The sequence below is a fragment of the Chiloscyllium plagiosum genome, unplaced genomic scaffold (assembly GCF_037043375.1).
Source record: "Chiloscyllium plagiosum isolate Xiang-an unplaced genomic scaffold, Cpla_swu_hap1 HiC_scaffold_42, whole genome shotgun sequence".
In the NCBI taxonomy this organism is placed as follows: domain Eukaryota; kingdom Metazoa; phylum Chordata; class Chondrichthyes; order Orectolobiformes; family Hemiscylliidae; genus Chiloscyllium; species Chiloscyllium plagiosum.
In genome coordinates, this window is record NW_028270180.1 from 34,010,819 (window position 1) to 34,031,392 (window position 20,574).

The window sequence follows — 20,574 nt, forward strand, 5'->3', positions numbered from 1 at the left end:
ATGCTCCCCACCTCAGTAACGTGCGCTCCACTGTGGTTTGGCTCTTGGTCAGAGTGATCAGCTCCTCTTCCTCACTACATTGGAAGTTACAAGTACAGACAGCACCCAACTTTTAACTTAAACTCTAATGGACTCTCTGTGTTGTTCGTCCTGACAGAGTCCAGTGCTCCCTGACCTTGTCACGTGTGCTTCACAGCTCCTAATGCCCTTGGCGCATCAATTCCCATTTCAAATCCCAACCTTCGCGTGGGTAGTCAAGCCCTCTTAACAACCGGTTAGGTGCAGGGCTTTTGAGACAGACACTATCTTGTCCTCTAGCTGTTTCAGCACAAGCTATAGGTTCTTACAGCAGTTAATACAGTAAACACTTATTCTCCACAGATATTCAGGTAATTTCTTTTAACTCAATACTGTAGCAAATTAGACGCTAAAATCAGAATATCTTTTAAACTGTATCCTTGGCCCGGTCTGACTCTTCCCATTTGCAGGTACAAACTGGTTCTTACCCCGGCTTCCCGATCGTGGCCTTTGACCCGGGCAACAGTAATAAGACCCCTGCTCTCAATTGTTGTGAGAAAAATCACCAGCCTCGGAGTCAGCGTCAGGGTTCAATGACAAAGTTTATTGCACAAGGAAATACCGGAGCTCCAGGGAGAACAAGACACTAACAGCACAGTGGTCAGCTATGAGTCTTCTCTCGACCCTGAGCACATGTCAAGAAACTTTTAGATTAGATTAGAATAGATTCCCTACAGTGTGGAAACAGGCCCTTCGGCCCAACCAGTCCACACCATCCCTCCGAAGGATAACCCACCAGGACCCATTTCCCTCTGACTAATGCACCTAACACTATGGGCAATTTAGCATGGCCAATTCACCTGACCTGCACATCTTTTGGAGTGTGGGAGGAAACCGGAGCACCCAGAGGAAACCCACGCAGACACAGGGAGAGTGTAGAAATTCCACACAGTCTGCCCAAGGCTGGAATTGAACCTGGGACCCTGGTGCTGTGAGGCTGCAGTGCTAACCACTGAGCCATGTGATACAATAAGTCAGTGATGAGGTTATTGTTGCTGTAACGTAGTTTGCTTGTTGTAAACATTGCAGAATCATTGTCAGTTTCGGTGTAGACATTGTCAGTTTCCATGTCTGCACGGATGTCCATTGCTGTAGTAATGGGCATTGATTGCTCTTCCTGAGAAGGACGATTACTGCAGCCCTGGATTTTGTATTGAATAAGTATCAAGCTGTTAGCATTTCTATAAGAGGTGATGGCTAGACCCAGTCCCCCAGCGAGCAGTGTTCGAGCAGTGTTCATTACTCATGTGTATTCTCTCTCCCGACCCACCTTTAACTAATCAATTAGGTTGTGAGTGCATTGTGCTGGCATTCTGGTGGCTCCAGGCAGTGTCTGTATTTGCTCTGCTGTCTCTCTCTATGTTGTGTTCTGGTGGCCATCTTGCGTGTCCGTGTGCCTAATGTCATCTTATCCCGTGCCATCTCCCACTTCAATGTGTTTCACGATTTGGATGCGAGCAGAAGAGGTACAGTTAGTAAGTTTGCAGATGACACTAAAATTGGAGGTGTAGTGGACAGTGAAGCAGGCTACTTCAGATTACAACAGGATCTTGACCAGATGGGCAGAGAAGTGGCAGATGGAGTTTAAATGCGAGGTGCTGCATTTTGGGAAAGCAAATCTGAGCAGGAATTATACACTTTATGGTAAGGTCCTAGGGAGTGTTGCTGAACAAAGAGACCTTGGAGTGCAGGTTCATAGCTCCTTGAAAGTGGTGTCACAGGTAGATAGGATAGTGAAGAAGGCATTTGGTATGCTTTCCTTTCCTGAGTACAGGAGTTGGGAGGTACAGCTGTACAGGACATTGGTTAGGCCACTGTTGGAATATTGCGTGCAATTCTGGTCTCCTTCCTATCGGAAAGATGTTGTGAAACTTGAAAGGGTTCAGAAATGATTTACAAGGATGTTGCCAGAGTTGGAGGATTTGAGCTATAAGGAGAGGCTGAACAGGCTGGGGCTGTTTACCCTGGAGCGTTGGAGACTGAGGGGTGACTTTATAGAGGTTTACAAAATAATGAGGGGCATGGATAGGGTAAATAGGCAAAGTCTTTTCCCTAGGGTCGGGGAGTCCAGAACTAGAGGGCATAGGTTTAGGGTGAGAGGGAATAGATATAAAAGAGACCTAAGGGGCAACTTTTTCACACAGAGGGTGGTACGTATATGGAATGAGCTGCCAGAGGACGTGGTGGAGGCTGGTACAATTGCAACATTTAAGAGGCATTTGGATGGGTAAATGAATGGGAAGGGTTTGGAGGGATATGGGCCGGGTGCTGCCAGGTGGGACTAGATTGGGTTGGGATAGACGGGTTGGACTGAAGGGTCTGTTTCCATGCTGTACATCTCTATGACTCTATGACTTTAAGACATCCAGCACCTCTTCCTCTGTAATATGGACATTTTTCAGTGTGTCACTATGTATTTCCCTACATTTTCTATCTTCCATGTCCTTCTCCACAATAAACACTGACGCAAAATACTCATTTAGTATCTCCCCCATCTGCTGTGGCTCCACACAAAGGCTGACTTGCTGATCTTTGAGGGGCCCTATTCTCTCCCTAATTACCCTTTCGTCCTTAATGTATTTGTAAAAACCCTTTGGCGTCTCCTTAACCCAATTTGCCAAAGCTATCTCATGTCTCCTTTTTGCCCTCCTGATTTCCCTCGTAAGTATTCTCCTTCTGTCTTTATACTCTTCTAAGGATTCACTCGATCATTCCTACCTGACATATGATTCCTTCTTTTTCTTAACCAAACCCTCAATTTCTTTAGTCATCCAGCATTCCCTACATCTACCAGCCTTTCCTTTCATCCTGACAGGAATATACTGTCTCTGGACTCTCGTTATCTCATTTCTGAAGGTTTCTCATTTTCTAGCCATCCCTTTACCTGCAAACATCTGCCCCTAATCAGCTTTTGAAAGTTCTCACCTAATACCATCAAAATTAACCTTCCTCCAGTTTAGAACTTGAACTTTCAGATCTGGTCTATCCTTTTCCATCACTATTCTAAAACTAATAGAATTATGGTGACTGACTCCACTGGGAGAAGTCACAGCATCAAAACAGATAAGTGCATAATTTTAAGTGTCGCCTTGCTGTAAATCTACAATAGTGATTAGAGTGGGTTCTTTCTTGATTATATGTTTTACTGAGATCTGCCTCTTGATTAAATTTTTAAAGTATAAGCCATAAGTATGAAGTTAGCCTGGAGCAGTATTTTTTTGTGGAGCAATAAGACGGTTCAATTTTCTGGGTCTGTAGATTGTGAAGGAGCAAAGATGGTCTTCAGTAGAGTCATACACTCATCTTGTTGGATGTGGGAGTTTAAGGAGAGTTTACATGTTACTGAGGATTATGTCTTGCGAATCCTATCAGATTGAATGGATCGGCTGGAGTGACAGAGGTAATGAGGATGGAGGTGTGATGGATGGCAGTTATAGGAAGGGAGAAAGGCTGCAGATACAGTCTTGGGTTAACTCCAGGAAAGGTAGAAGAGACAGGTAGGTAGTGCAGGAGTCTACTGTGGCTATCCCCATTTCAAATAGGTGTGCTGTTTTGGAAAAAATAGGGGCGATGGACTCTCAGGGAAATCAGTCACGTTTTTGGTATCAAGGCAGCCTTTACTGTAATGAGGGGTACGTCGGGTTCCAAGTGGTCGATTGTGATAGGAAACTCTCTAGTCAGAGACACAGACAAACGTTTGTGCAGTCAGCAGTGAAAAATCAGAATGATCTGTTGCTGTCCTGGTAACAGAATCAAGAATTCTCAGAGAGGGTACAGAATGTTCTCAAGGGGGAGAGGGACCAGCAGGAGGTCATTGTACACATTGGAACCAATGACATAGGAAGGGAAAAGGATGAGATTCTGAAGGGAGAATATAGAGAGTTAGGCATGAATCCTCAAGAGTAGTAATTTCTGGATTACTCCCGGTGCCACGAGCTAGTGAGGGCAGGAATAAGAGGATAGAGCAGATGAATGTGTGGCAGAGGAGCTGGTGTATGCGAGAAGGATTCACATTTTTGGATCATTGGAATCTCTTCTGGGGTAGAAGTGACCTGTACAGGAAGGATGGATTGCACCTGAATTGGAAGGGGATTAATATACTGGCAGGGAGATTTGCTAGAGCTGCTCAGGAGGATTTAAACTAGTAAGGTGTGTTGTGTGTGTGTATGTGGTGGGGGGGTTGGCATGGGACCCAGGGTGATACTGAGAAAAGAGATCAATGTGAGACTGATAAAGTTGAGAAAAGAAGTGAGTCAAACAGTCAGGGCAGGCAGGTTCAAAGCAGAGAACGCGCTAGGACTGATAATATAAACTACATTTACTTCATGCAAGAGGCCTAACAGGGAAGGCAGATGAATTCAGAGCATGGTTAGGAACATGGGACTGGGATATCATAGCAATTACAGAAACGTGGCTCAGGGATGGTCAGGACTGGCAGTTTAATGTTCCAGGATACAAATGCTACAGGAAGGATAGAAAGGGAGGCAAGAGAGAAGGGGGGAGTTTTGATAAGGCATAGCATTACAGCTATACTTAAGGAGGATATTCCTGGAAATGCATCCAGGGAAGTTATTTGGGTGGAACTTAGAAATAAGAAAGGGATTATTGTGATTGTATTATAAACCCCTTAATAGCCAGCAGAAAATTGAGGAACAAATTTGAAAGGAGATTTCGGTTATTAGTAAGAATAATAGGGTGGTTATGGTAGGGGATTTTAACTTTCCAAACATAGACTAGGACTGCCATAGTGTTAAGGGTTTAGATGGAGAGGAAGTTGTTAAGTATGTACAAGAACATTTTCTGATTCTTCTGGAAAGTGTAAAAATAGATAGGTCTCTTGGGCCAGATGGGATTTATCCTAGGATTCTCTGGTAAGTCAGGGAGGAGATTGCAGGCTTTGATCCTTATGTGATCATTGTCTACAGGAATAGTGCCAGAACACTGGAGGATAGCAAATGTTATCCCCTTGTTCAAGAAGGGGAGTAGAGACAACCCTGGGAATTATAGACCAGTGAGCCTTACTTTAGTTGTGGGTAAAGTGTAGGAAAAGGTTATAAGAGATAGGATTTATAATCATCTAGAGAGAAATAAGTTGATTAGGGATAGTCAACACGGTTTTATGAAGGGTCGGTCATGCCTCACAAACCTTATTGAATTCTTTGAGATGGTGACCAAACAGATGGGTGAGGGTAAAGCAGTTGATGTGGTGTACATGGATTTCAGTAAGGCATTTGATAAAGTTCCCTACAGTAGACTATTGCACTAAATACGGAGGCATGGTGATTTAACGGTTTGGATCAGATATTGGCTAGCTGAAAGAAGACAGAGGGTGGTGGTTCATGGGAAATGTTCATCCTGGAGTTCACTTACTAGTGGTGTACTGCAAGGATCTAGTTTTAGTCCACTGCTTTTTGTCATTTTTATAAATAACCTGGATGAGGGCATAGAAGAATGGGGTAGTAAATCTACGGATGACACTAAGGTCGGTGGAGTTGTGGATAGTGCTGAGGGATGTTGCAGGTTACAGAGGGGCATCTATAAGCTGCAGAGCTGGACTGAGAGGTGGCAAATGGAGTTTAATGTGGAAAAGTGTGAGGTGATTCACTTTGGAAGGAGCAACAGGAATAAAAAGCATTGGGCTAATAGTAAGATTCTTGGCAATGCAGGTGAACAGAGAGATATCAGTATTCATGTAATTAGATCCCTGAAAGTTGCCACCCAGGTTGATAGAGTTGTTAACAAGGCATATGTTGTGTTAGCTTTTATTGGCAGAGGGATTGAGTTTCGGAACCATGAGGCCATGCTACAGTTGTACAAAACTCTGGCGTGGCCACATTTGGAGTATTGCATACAGTGCTGGTCACCATGTTATAGGAAGGATGTGGAAGCTTTGGAGAGGGTTCAGAGATTTACTAGGAGGTATGGAGGGAAGGTCTTATGAGGAAAGACTGAGAGACTTGAGACTGTTTTTGTTTGACAGAAGAAGGTTGAGAGGTGACTTAATTGAGACATATAAGATAATCAGAGGGTTAGATAGGGTGGACAGTGAGAGCCTTTTTCCTTGGATGATGATGGTTAGCACAAGGGGACATAGTTTTAAATTGAGGGGTGATAGCTATAGGACAGATGTCAGGGGTAGTTTCTTTACCCAGAGTAGTAGGGGCCTTGCCTGCAACTGTAGTAGACTTGACAACTTTAAGGGCATTTAAATGGTCAATGGATAAAACATATGGATGATAATGGAATAGTGTAGGTTAGATGGACTTCAGATTGGTTCCAAAGGTTGATGCAACATTGAAGGTCGAAGGGCCTGTACTCTGCTCTAATGTTGTATAATTCATTCACGTAAACTGTTTAATGCAAAGAGATGTCCCCAAAACAGGGCTTCCTGATCTAACTTCTCTTAACTCTTTAAAAAAACAGGTTTTATTCTGCATTCTAGTTCTACTGTACACTTAACAATTCCTCTACTCAAGTTCAGTATTCTAAAATCAAACTGGAATCACAAATTATTTCATTACTATTGCATCTTTGCACATAAGCACACTAACTTGAAAAGTGGGAAACAACTTATGCTTCATAACCTTCCAAGGCCAAGTTATTTGTCTTTGAAAGTCTGCCGCTGCACAATTCTAAGAAGTTTGATTATTAACACTCCAAAATGTTCAATATGTAACTTTCAACACCCTTACTTAACAAAAATGGAAAAATCTATCCTGAAAAACCTTCAGTTGATTCCCAGCATTTGCGATACGATTTGTAAATATCCATAACAGTTACAAAAATGGGGTTTAACTCCTGAATGGCCAAACTTTCATTTTTAAATAGTGCTGTCTTGTTCTGCACTCCCCATCAGGGAAAAATTGCCTATACCTGAGCAGTTATTCGACTTGACAACTATCTCAACAATGGGATTTCAATTTAGCTCAGTTGGCTGGATGGTTGGTTTGCAAAGCAATGTGATGTTAAGAGTGTGGGCTCAATCCCCAAACTGGCTGAGGCTATGGAGGACTATCCTTCTCAACCTCTCGCTTTGCCTGAGTTGTGATGGCCCTCAGGTTAAAAACCTCTCTCTATTGACTATGGCAATTTGACTTGATCTTAACAAAACAGCAAAACAGTAACAAAATTACAGTGTGGCTTTTTGTTGGAAAAGTGTGTTTGATGTACATTTTCAGTTGCAACACAGAAAAAGGTCAACCTGCTCTGCAGCTCTATGCCAGTGGCTATGATCCAGATAAGCTTCCTCCCACCTCACTTTAGAAGAAATTTCTTTACTCAACTCACTATCACAGGGAGCATTTAAAACATAATTGGAAGCTGTACAAACATGAGTTCGAAGGGAATAGAGGAACATGATTTAGATGTGGAAAGATGGGAGGAGGTTCAAGTGGAGTATGGACTAATTGTCTTTTTGTGCCATATGTCCAATGTGACTTAGTATTCAATTTCATCTCACTGCTAACATAACCCTGTTCTCTGTGGTTTATCTACCTTCACCTTAAATGCATCATATGAGTTTAAAATATGTAACAGAATGAAATCAAATTATGAAGGTCTCTAAAATCCAAAGAAGGGAATCTGGTTAGATGATTTTAAGTACAAAGACAGATTAGATATGAAAAAATGGTTTTATAAGAATGGAAATAGGAGGTGTAATTCTCACTGTGCTGCATTCAGGTTGGGAAAGAAAGGCAAGACGTCTTCACATGGAAGTGGACATTAAAAACAAGAAAACTCTGTCAGAAATCAAAACTTCTTTAACAAATGCACCGAGACTCAGAATTTCTATTAAACTTCAGATAGATTCCACTGAGAGAGAAAGAGACACAGTGGTGAGTCGAGTCTCTGTCTGTCCCTCACAAAGATTTTTAAAGTTGCCAACTCTCCAGGATTGACCTGGAATATCCAGGGATTTAAAATTAATCTTCAGGACAATGCAATGAGCAGCATCCAGGAGGAAAATTGATGTATTAGAATTTTAAGGAGTTGTTATTAAAAGATAATATTTGGATATTCTTCAGTAAAGGTTAAAGACAAGAACTCAGTAAAGGTCAAAGTTTTACACAAAATGACACAAGGTTGCTAGGTGCTAAACCCTACCAAATTTCATCCCAGCTCCATCTACAAGTTCACCGATGACACCACCATTGTAGGCTGGATCTCAGACAAAGGACAGCACTGCTGCCTCACAATGCCAGAGACGCGGTGTTCAATTCCAGCCTTGGGCAATTATCTGTGCAGAGTTTGCATGTTCTCCCTGTATCTGCGTGGGTTTCCTCCGGGTTCTCTAGTTTCCTCCCACAATCCAAAGATGTGCAGATTAGGTGGCTTGATCATGTTAAATTGTCCATAGTGTCCAGGGATATGCACGTTATGTGAATTAGCCCTGAAAATGTGGGGTTCCAAGGATAGGGCAGGGGCTGGGGCAGGGTTTGGGTGGGGTGCTTTTCAGAGGGTGAGTGTGGACTCAATGGGCCTGCTTCTACACTTCAGGGATTCTATGATGAGACGGAATACAGGAAAAAGATAGAGAGCTTGGGAGCATGGTGTAAAGATAATGTCAGCAAAACAAAAGAGCTGGTCATTAACTACAGGAAGTAAAGTTGAGGGCATGTCCTTATTTACAACAATGGAGCTGAGGTGGAGATAGTTCCCAGGATGACTATCACTAACAATCTGTCCTGGTCCACCCACGTTGATGCAATGATCAAGAAAACACAACAATGCCTCAACTTCCTCTGGGGGCTAAAGAAATTCTGCATGTCAATGAAGACTCTTAGCAATTATTATAGATGCACCACAGAACGCACTGTATCCCAGTGCATCACAGCTTGTTATGGCAACTGCTCTGCTCAGTTGTGAACACAGCCCAGTCCATTACACAAGCCAAACTTCCAACCATGACTCCCTATATATCTTTTGCTGTCTTGAAAAGGTAGCCAACATAATCAAAGACCCCTCCCAATCCAGTTACAATCTCTCCAACCTCTTCCATCGGGCAGAAGATACAAAATGTTAAAAGCATTGATCAACAGATCCAAGAATAACATATTTGCTGCTGTTATTAGACTTCTGAAAGGACCTTTCAAATTTACTGTTGACTTCGGTCTTGGTGAACCTTCACTGCGGCCATAACATTGTACTCCTTGTTCTGTCCTATCACCCTAATGCACTTTGTATGGTATGATCTGCCTGTACTGCATGTAATACAAAACTTTTCACTCTATCTAGGAACAATGTGATAAAATAAATCAAATTATAAATCAACTCAAATTGCTGCTGCTATATCCTCAGTCGTCTGTACTGACAATCACCACTAAACTATTTCCAGAATATATTTAATCAAGTTTGTGATTCATGCTTGTGAAAGCTCGTCTTCTTTGCTGGTTGCCAGCTTGTAAGTAACGCCATTATTTTCAGTTGTTTTATCAGCTCTGCAATAACAAGATGTATATTAAGTGAAAACAAAATACACACCAAGAGCAACAAAGATCTAATTTATTAATCTTATCCTACATTTTACACAGCTCTCCCAAAAATCCTTAACCAAAGCAAAAGAGGATGGGTGTGAGGGGTTTTATTGTTTGAAAGATCAAAGAATGAAGAGTGATTTTGACACACGAGAAGAGATGGAGTAGAGGTTTATTAATTCGGGAGGATTGAAGATCCGGACCACAAAACAACTTGGCTCTACACTTTTGGAATGATTTGAAGGTATTGGAAAGGCAGCAGAAAAGATTCATAAAATTGTTTCCAGGGCTGAGGAATTCAGTTATGTAAAATAGATTTTTAAAAAATCTGGGATTGTTTTTACTGGAGAAAAGATGATTAAGAGGACCTTTGACCGAAGTATTCAAAACCATAAGGGGATCTGTGTAGGGTAGAGAGGGAAAAAGTGCTGACACTCATTAAAGGATTGAAAATTGTGAGGGCACAAATGTAAATGAATTGATAGAAGAAACAAAACAAACATGAGATAATCTGGAATCCAGGGGTCTGGAACGCATTGCTTGAAGGTGCACTGGTTCAACTCAAACATTGAAACGGGATTTTAGCTGTTAGGTTAGAAGGACAGATGGACAGAGATTAAGTGGCAGCCATTTAAGGGGATGTTTCAGAATACCCAGAATAGATACATTCCAACAACTAAGGCACGTATGTGCAATCTGTGACTAATTAGAAATGCTGAAGATCTGATGAGACTAAAAGGGAAAAAAAGTATGTCATTGTGCAAAGGAGGCACAAATATAAGATGTAACGGAGTATAAAAAAAGACCAAAAATTAACCAAAAGGGAAAAATTAGAATAAGACAGCAAGCTAGCAGCATATTGGTGAGATTCGAAGATTGGCTCATTAACAGATTTGGTGAAATGGTTCTTTATAGATTGGCAAAACGTAACAGGTGATGTTACACAGAGATTAGCACAGGGACCTCAACTTTATCCAATGTATATAAATGACTTATTTAAAGATTGATAGAATCTCCACAGTGCAGAAAGTGGTTATTGCCGGTGCTCGGACCCGACGTAGGGCACCAGTTGGAGGATGCTCAGTTGTGCGGTGGGATCTCGTCAGCGCTCACCCCAGCCCGGACGGAATTTCACATTGGCCCCAAGGTCCCGTACTTCCCAATGGGAGCCTGTGCCCCACAACCTGAGCTGCCTCCGGAATTTTAATTTTGTCCCTTTTAAGGACGTAAAAAGGCGGGCCCTGTATCGACTGCTGCTGCACACCGTCCACCTTCCGGACATGCCTTGGTGTGCCCATTTGCCACCAGGCAGTGGGGCTCCCCAGTGGAGGGCTCTCTATGTGGGAGTCCTCCCCCTTTCTCTCGGGGATCTGGGATGGAGGGTGCTGCACGCAGCGGTCCCCTGCAACCGCAGGTTGCGGTGGTTCACAGACTCCCAGCCCAACTGCTTGTTCTGTGGTGCTGTGGAGTCTGTGGACCACGTGTATATTGGGTGTGGGCGTTTGCACTCCCTTTTTGATTTCCTGAAAAACCTCCTTCTCTGCTTTTGGTTGCACTTCAGTCCCACGCTCCTGATCTTTGGGCACCCGGTACGGAGGAGGGACGGCAGGTCTGAAGACCTCCTCGTGGGTCTGCTCCTGGGCCTGGCCAAACTGGCCATAAACAGGACCAGGCAGCGGGCCGTGGAGGGGGTTGTTAGGGCCGACTGCCTGTCCCTTTTCCACGGTTACGTTAGAGCCCTTGGAGAAGGAGCACGCGGTCTCCACCAACACTCAGGAGTTGTATTATTTCCCCCTCCAACTCTATTTTGATTTAATCTCTGCCCTCCCCTTCACTGTTTGATCACACAGCATTATCTTTTGTGAAGGGCACTGCTTGTCACTGGCCACTCGGGTGTTTCCTTTCTTCCTAGTGGTGGAAATTGAATAAAGATTGGTACACCTTGTGTCTTTCACTGTGTCTCACACCTGCACACACACAACATGGGTGCTGGGGAAAAAATAAGCACTACAGCAGTTAGGCGGTAGTGTGGGGGTTAATATATTTTTAAAAAAAGAGAAAAAAATAAAAGAAGAAAAAGAAAAAAAAACAGAAAGTGGTTATTTGGTCCATCAAGTCTGAACGAATTCCCCAAAGAGCATCCCACTGAAATCTAGTCCCCCACTGTATGCCCACATTTCCTGTGGCTAATCCACCTGGCCTGCACATCTTTGGACTGTGGGAGGAAATCCACACAGATGCAGGGAGAACATGCAAACTCTACACAGACAGTTGGCCAAGGCTATGATTGAACCGGAATCCTGGCACTGCTAACCAGTGAGCCATTGTGCCACTTTGAACAGGTTGAAGGTATTCTTGCCAAATCTTCTGAAAACACAGATTGGTAGGAAAGTAAGATTTGAAGAGAACATAAGGAGGCTACAGATACAAGTAGATAAACTGAGTGAGTGAGTAGGCAAATTGGAAAATATGAAATTGTCTTTTTTGGCAGAAAGGATACAGAAGGAAAATGATCAAAATTTTGAGATTGCAGAACTCTGAGCTGCAGTGAGATCTGGTTTCCTTATGCAAAAATCACTAAAGGCTAGCTTGCAGGTATTCGGCAATAATTAGGAAAACTAATAGAATATAATCATTTACCACAAGGGGAATACAAAAGTGTATGCCTCAATTATACATGGCATTGGTGAGACCACACCTGGAGTACTGTGTGCAGTATGGTCTCTTCATGTAATGAAGGTAGTAAATTCATTGGAAACAGACTAAAACCTGAATTGGGACAGCAGGTGAGCTTGTCTTATGAGGAACAATTGGACAGATTGGGCTTGGATCCACTGGAGTTCAGTAGACTAGGAGGTGATGATTGGAACATACAACAAACAAGAGGGTGAATGATGAGAGGACATTTCTGCTTCTGAGAGAATTTAGAATGAGGTTTAAAAATCAAGAGTCATTCATTTAAAACAGAGATGAGACAAATTGTTTTTGTATTCAGAGGGATGTGATTATTAATGATGTGGAGGTGCCAGTGTTGAACTGGGGTGGACAAAGTTAAAAATCATACAACACGAAGTGATAGTCCAACAGGTTTATTTGGAAGTACAAGCTTTTGGAGCACTGCTCCTTCATCAGGTAGCTCGTGAGGTAGGATCATAGAACACAGAATTAATAGCAAAAGGTGAAAGTATCATATAACTGATGTGATGTATTGAACAAACCTAGGTTGCTATTAAGTCACTAATCACTTAGAATGGGTTGCAGGTTTTGTATGTAAATCCCAGAACTTTTCTCAAGTCAAATTCCAGGGTAACTTAAATGTTTTAAAAAACAAAGGTGACATCTCAGCTCAGACAACGCATTAAAGGTTTAAGGTTAGAGTCTGTCTGTATTCCAACCTTGAGTCAGACCAGTTCTATATCCAAGGTAGGAATTTATAAAATGTCACATGGACTGACTGTCTGCAGATTGTGTGCTTTTCAACAAAATAGAATGTAACTGCAAATACAAATCTGCAAATGCAAATTCACCCCATAGACTTATATGTGTGTGTGCATGCTTGTGAGGGAGAAAGTGAGACTGTGAGTGAGTGTGTGTGCGTATGTGCATGCGCGTGTGTGTGTGCGTGTGACAGAGTATATATTTGTGAGAGGGTATGTACATGAGTGCGTGTGTATAGTGTAGTGGGGTCACCTATAGTGTGACTTGAACGCAAGATCTTGGTTGAAGCCATCCCCATGGGTACCAAACTTGGCTATCAGCCTCTGCTCGGCCACTCTGTGTTGCTGCATAACCTGACGTCTGCCTTGGAGGATGGTCAGCTGAAGATCCGAGGCCGAATGTCACTGACCACCGATGTGTTCACTGATGGGGAGGGAACATCCTCACCTGGTGATTGTTGTGTGGTGTCCATTCATCCGATTTTGTAACATCTGCTCAGCCTCGCCAATGTACCATGCTTCGGGGACTTCTTGCCTGCAGCATATGAGATAGACAACATTGGCCGAATCACGTGAGTACTTGCTGCGCAAGTGGTGGGTGTGTCCCCACGTGTATTGGTGGTATCCATGTTGACACTCTGACACGTCTTGCAGTGGTTGCCGTGACAGGTGTGTGAGATGTTGTAGTCGACGTCCTGAAGGCTGGGCAGTTTGGGCCCCTGACAGGTCATATCTCGTGTCTGTCTCCTGAGGAGGTCATTATGGTTTCTCGCTGTGCCATGTCGAAACTGGTAATCGATGAGTTGGGCATCGTATCCTGTTCTTATGACGGTGTCCTTCAGCACTTTCAGAAACTTCAGCACCTTCTCGATGCCCAACTCATCGATCACCAGTTCCAAAGTGGTACAGCCAGAAATCGTAATGACCTCCTCAGGAAACAGACACAGGATACCCTTCGTTGTCTAGTACTTCCTGGGAGTGGCAAAACTGCTCCACGTTCTTCACAGCCTGCAATACATTATTGATGAGAGGATGAGCACCTCACAAAGATCTTCCCTATGCCTCCACCTCTTGCCTTTAAACAACATCCAGACCTTAAGCAGACCATTGTTCGCAGCAAACTGCCCAGCCTTCAGGACAACATCGACCACAATACCATACATGCCTATCAGGCAACCACTGCAAGACGTGTCAGAGTGTCAACATGGATACCACCAATACACGTGGGGACACACCCACCACGTGCGCAGCAAGTACTCATGTGACTCGGCCAATGTTGTCTACCTCATAGCTGCAGGCAAGGATTCCCCAAGGCATAGTACATTGGCGAAACCGAGCAGATGCTATGCCTCTCATCATCTTGTACACCTCTCTTGTACATCATTAAGTCACCTCTCATCCTCTTTCACTCCAATGAGAAAAGCCCTAGATCCCTCGATCCTTCTTCATAGACATGTCCTCCAGCATCCTGGTAAATCTCCTCTGCACCTTCTCTAATGCTTCCACATCTTTCCTACAATGAGGTAACCATTAAACTATTGAACACAATATTCCAAGTGTGGTCTAACCAGGGCTTTATAGAGCTGCAGCAGAACCTCAAGGGTCTTAAACTCAATTCCCCCACTAATGAAAGCCAACGCACCATATGCTTTTTTAACAACTCCAACAACTTAGGTGACAACTTTGAGGGATCTATGGACATGTAGCCCAAGGTCCCTCTATTTCTCCACACTGTCAAGAATTCTGCCTTTAACCCTGAATTCTAAATTCAAATTGAACCTTCCAAAATGAATCACTTCAATCTGCCTGGCTGAATTCCATCTGCCATTTATCAGCCCAGTTCTGCATCTGGTCAATGTGCCGTTGGAATCTACAACAGCCCTCCACACTATCCACCACTCTACTAACCTTTGTGTGATTAGCAAACTTACTAACTCACCCTTCCATTTCCTCATCCAAGTCATTTATAAAAATCACAAACAGCAGATCCCTGCAGAACACCACTGGTCACCGAGCTCCAGGCTGAATATTTCCCATCTACTACCACTCTCTATTTTCTATGGGCCAGCCAATTCTGTATCCAGACAGACAGGTTTCCCTGTATCCCATGTTTCCTTATTTTATGAATGAGCCTACCATGGGGAACCATATTGAATGCCTTGTTAAAATCCATGTCCACCACATCCATTCTGGGAAGTTCCCTCCCAGTTGGCAAACGTTTCAGCAGTCAAGGACCTTCGGCCGACTGTCGCCCAAGGTGGACTTTGGGATGCAAACAGTGCAGAGTCACCAAGCAGAAGCTGATAGTCACGTTTGGTACCAGTCAGGATGGCCTCAACCAGGATCTTGGGTTATGTCACACAAAAGGTGAGCCCACTACACTATACACGCACATACACACACACAGACACACACACACTCTCTCTCTCTCTCTCTCACACACACACACATTCTTTCACTCCCTCTCTCTCCCTCACACACAAGCGCACATAAGTCTATGGGGTGAACTTGCATTTGCAGATTTGTATTTGCAGTTACATTCTATTTTGTTCAAAAAGCACACAATCTGCTGACAGTCAGTCCACATGAAATTTTATAAATTCCTTCCTTGGATATAGAACTGGTCTGACTCAACATTGGAATACAGACAGACTCTTAACCTCACACCTTGAATACATTGACTGAGCTGAGATATCACTTTTTTTAAAAAACCTTAAGTTATCTCGGGAATATGATTTGAATTGCATATTAATTAAATGAAACCTGCAACCCATTATAAGTGATAAAAGACAGCAATTTACGTTTGTTCAATATATTGCATCATTTGTATGATACTTTGATCTTTTACCATAAATTCTGTATCCTATGATCCTGCCCTACTAGCTACCTGATGAAGGAGCAGCACTCTGAAAGCTTGTACTTTCAAATAAACCTGTTGGAAAAGTTTTACAGCAAAGATAGATAGACAGATCTATCTCCCAGTAAACAAGGGAGGTGAAAGTGATTCGGGGTTGGCAGGAACGTGAATTTAACATTATAATCATGATGATCTTACTGAATGACAGAGTAGGCTCAAGTAATTGAATATGCTTGCTCCATTTCTGTATGTTTTCATGCATTTGAAAAGGAGGATTGTGCAATCCCAGGGAGAATGACAGTGAGAAAATGGCACTAAGTCAGCTGCTTGCTTAGACACACTGGATAGAATGGCCTCCTTTTGCATTGTAACAATTCTGTGATTGGCAAATGGAAAACAATATAGGAAAATGTGAAATTGTTCATTTTGGCAGGAAGAATAAAAAGTAACATATTGTCTAAATGGTGAGACGTTGCAGAGTTCTGAGATGCAGGGGGTTCTCGGTGCCCAAGTGCATGAATCAGGGAAGGTCATTATGTGGGTACAGCAAGTATCAGGAAAGCTAACAGAATGTTATGACTATTCGTGGGAGAATTGTTATGCTTCGGTTATACAGGGTATTAGCAAGACTGCATCTGGAGTTCTGTGTACAAAAGTCATCATACTAATGGAAGAATATTAATGTGTTAGAAGCAGTTCACAGAAGGTTTGATTAATTACTTAGTGCAGAAACAGGCCCTTTGGCACAACAAGTCCACACCGACCCTCCGAAGAGCAACCCACCCAGACCCATTCCCCTCTTCACCCTCTTCTTTAGGGGTGACTAAATTAAAATAGGAGACTTGACAAGGTGGTTGTTGAAAGGATGTTTTCCCTTATTGGAGCATCTATGATTTTAGGGTCATAGTTTAAAAATAAAGTGGTCGCCTATTTAAGACAAAGATGAGGAAACGTTTTTCTCTCAAAGGATCTCTATCTGCATCTCTTTGAAATTCCTTTCCTCCAAAGGCAGTGGGTGCAGAGAGGGAATTAAGGCAGAAGTAGATTCTTGATCACTAAGGAAGCTGCAGTTGAGGTTAAAAACAGATCAGCCATGATCTTATTGAATGTCAGAGGAGGTCAAAGAGCCCAGCAGCCTATTCATCTTTCTTCTTCATATATTTGCATTTTTTTTGCCTTCACTTGCCTAGGCCACAAGCTCTGGAATTCCCAACTCAACCTCTCTGCATCCTGACATAATTTACTTATTTTAAAATGTTCCCAAAAGCTTCCCTAACCAATAATCTGTCGTAATATCTCTTAAATAGCTTCATGTTGGATATGAGGAAAAATAAATTTCTGATACAAACATCTCCTTTGATTACAGAGCTTCCCATTAACAGGTTCTATTAACAGAGCCCGAGTATTAAACTCTTACCTTTTCCGTAGGAAGAAAACGGTCAGAGCTGAAGCAACCATAACACACAGCAAACAACCCAAGGCAATAGTCACGATTACACCTGCACAGAAAATCCACAATTAATCCACCGTTTACAGTGAATACTAAATCTCACTTGAAGGAGAATTTTGGTATTGGTTAATATTGAGTGATGGAAATCAGAATTTCTCCTCAGTTAAGAGGATAAGAATACAGGCTGCAGCTCTCAGCTGATGTCTCTCTTCTCGCTGTAGGTCAGGAACTCAATAAATTTGAATAAATATTACAGCAGGAGACCATCAGACTTTAAAACCCTCCATCACCTGCTGAACTTTGCAGTAGAGAAACAACTCAGCAGAAAATAAGAGCATGAGAGTTGAAGTTCCTTAATGTTAAGAATAAAAGGCTAATGTTCTGCTATCATCATTTCATTACTGAAGCTGTCTATTTATTGAATCTTCTATGTGCAGGTTCCCTGCCTTCAAGACAAAAGCTCTGAGTTTGAGCCCCAAACCAGGTCATGATGGCCAAGGAAGGAGAGCCAGTAACACAGAAAACAGATCTCTACAATCCTTACCCATGGCTCTCAAATACAACATGTGGAAAAACATCCATTGTCCCAGTAACTTGAAATTGGAGTGATCTGTGTTACAAAACCAGCAGAGTTGCACCATCCTCTCCCCATGGACCCGCAGTTCTAGAAAGCAAAACTGGATAGGCATCATAATATTAAATGGACAGGAAGTTATGCTTAGTGCACCTGTAATTACAGAGAAGCTGGCCTGTGTTTCTGTCTGTGTGTAAGTCAGTGTATGTCTGTGTGTGTGTGTGTGTGTGCGCGCGCGCGCACGTGCACATGCGTGAGTTTGTGTGTGTGTGTGATTTTGTGTGCGTGAGAGTGAGAGAGAAATACATCATGGTCTCTGAACATTTCAATGTAAATACAATCTGTGGTGGACTCTAACTGTATAGATAATTCAGGGATCCTGAAATGTGGGCGGCACGGTGGCACAGTGGTTAGCACTGCTGCCTCACAGCGCCATGAGATCCGGGTTCAATTCCCGACTCAGGCGACTGACTGTGTGGAGTTTGCACATTCTCCCCGTGTCTGCGTGGGTTTCCTCCGGGTGCTCCGGTTTCCTCCCACAGTCCAAAGATGTGCAGGTCAGGTGAATTGGCCATGCTAAATTGCCAGTAGTGTTAGGTAAGGGGTAAATGTCGGGGTATGGGTGGGTTTCGCTTCGGCGGGTCGGTGTGGACTTGTTGGGCCGAAGGGCCTGTTTCCACACTGTAAGTAATCTAATCTAATTTGCACAATGTCACTTCTAGAATCACCAATTATATATTGGCTCATGGCGTTTGAGCATCTCTGGCTGGGCCCGCAGTCATTGCTCATCTCCAGTTGCCCTAGAGAAGGTACAGTCATAGAGTCAAACAGCATAGAATAAAGCCTTTCTGCCCATCACGTCCTTACCAACAAATACCAAACCAGACTAAATGTGTTGGACATTTTGAATAACTCAAGTCCCCCGGGCCTGACGGGATGTATCCTATGATTATGTGGGAAGCAAGAGAGGAAATTGCAGAGCCGTTGGCAATGATCTTTTCGTCTTCACTGTCAACAGGGGTGGTACCAGGGGACTGGAGATTGGCGAATGTTGTGCCCCTGTTCAAAAAAGGGAATAGGGATAACCCCGGGAATTACAGGCCAGTCAGTCTTACTTCGGTGGTAGGCAAAGTAATGGAAAGGGTACTGAGGGATAGGATTTATGAGTATCTGGAAAGACACTGCTTGATTAGGGACAGCCAGCACGGATTTGTGAAGGGTAGGTCTTGCCTTACAAGTCTTATTGAATTCTTTGAGGAGGTGACCAAGCATGTGGATGAGGGTAGAACAGTGGATGTAGTATACATGGATTTTAGTAAGGCATTTGATAAGGTTCCCCATGGTAGGCTTATGCAGAAAGTCAGGAGGCATGGGATAGAGGGAAATTTGGCCAGTTGGATAGAAAACTGGCTAACCGGTCGAAGTCAGAGAGTGGTGGTAGATGGTAAATATTCAGCCTGGAGCCCAGTTACAAGTGGAGTTCCGCAGGGATCAGTTCTGGGTCCTCTGCTGTTTGTAATTTTTATTAATGACTTGGAAGAGGGAGTCGAAGGGTGGGTCAGTAAATTTGCAGATGATACAAAGATTGATGGACTTGTGGATAGTGAGGAGGGCTGTTGTCGGCTGCAAAGGGACTTAGATATGATGCAGAGCTGGGCTGAGGAGTGGCAGATGGAGTTCAACCCTGCCAAGTGTGAGGTTGTCCATTTTGGAAGGACAAATAAGAATGCAGAATACAGGGTTAATGGTAGGGTTCTTAGTAAGGTGGAGGAGCAGAGGGATCTTGGGGTCTATGTTCATAGATCTTTGAAAGTTGCCACTCAGGTGGATAGAGCTTGTAAGAAGGCCTATGGTATATTAGCGTTCATTAGCAGAGGGATTGAATTCAAGAGTCGTGAAGTGATGTTGCAACTGTACAGGACTTTGGTTAGGCCACATTTGGAGTACTGTGTGCAGTTCTGGTCGCTTCACTTTAGGAAAGATGTGGAAACTTTGGAGAGGGTGCAGAGAAGATTTACCAGGATGTTGCCTGGAATGGAGAAGAGGTCATACGAGGATAGGTCGAGCGTGCTAGGCCTTTTCTCATTGGAACGGAGAAGAATGAGGGGTGACTTGATAGAGGTGTATAAGATGATCAGGGGAATAGATAGAGTAGACAGTCAGAAACTTTTTCCCCGGGTACAACAGAGTGTTACAAGGGGACATAAATTTAAGGTGAAGGGTGGAAGGTATAGGGGAGATGTCAGGGGTAGGTTCTTTACTCAGAGAGTGGTGGGGGCATGGAATGCGCTGCCTGTGGGAGTGGCAGAGTCAGAATCATTGGCGAACTTTAAGTGGCAATTGGATAGGTACATGGATGGGTGCTTAAGCTAGGACAAATGTTCGGCACAACATCGTGGGCCAAAGGGCCTGTTCTGTGCTGTATTGTTCTATGTTCTATGTTCTATGTTCTAAACTAATCCATTTACCTGCATTTGGTCCATAGCCACTATGGCCTGGCATTTTAATGCTCATCCAGGTTCTTCGAGTCATAGAGTCATAAAGTCGTACAGCATGGAAACAGACCATTCGGTACAACCAATCCATGCCAACTATAATCTCAAACTAAACTAGTTCCACCTGCCTGCACCTGTCCCATATCCCTCCAAACTTTTCCTATGAATGTACAAATGTGTATTAAACATTGTAACTGTGCCCACATCCTC

The 20,574-nt window shown here is 43.2% G+C and overlaps 1 protein-coding gene across 3 annotated transcripts in view; it reads right to left on the bottom strand.

Annotated features, from left to right (window-relative positions):
* Positions 1-601: 601 nt before the first annotated feature.
* Positions 602-20,574, bottom strand: part of ca12 (carbonic anhydrase 12) — an 88,933-nt gene continuing 68,960 nt past the window's right edge. For 2 of the 3 annotated variants that reach the window (XM_043680140.2, XM_087981928.1), the window contains exons 11-12: positions 17,263-17,344; positions 602-9,515 (exon numbers count right to left, since the gene is read on the bottom strand). In XM_043680140.2, the coding sequence (XP_043536075.1) occupies positions 9,437-9,515; positions 17,263-17,344 (161 nt within the window). In that variant the 3' untranslated portion in view covers positions 602-9,436. Of the gene's footprint in view, positions 9,516-12,624; positions 13,997-17,262; positions 17,345-20,574 lie in introns of those variants that run through there. The other variant, XM_043680141.2, reaches the window with a different exon arrangement.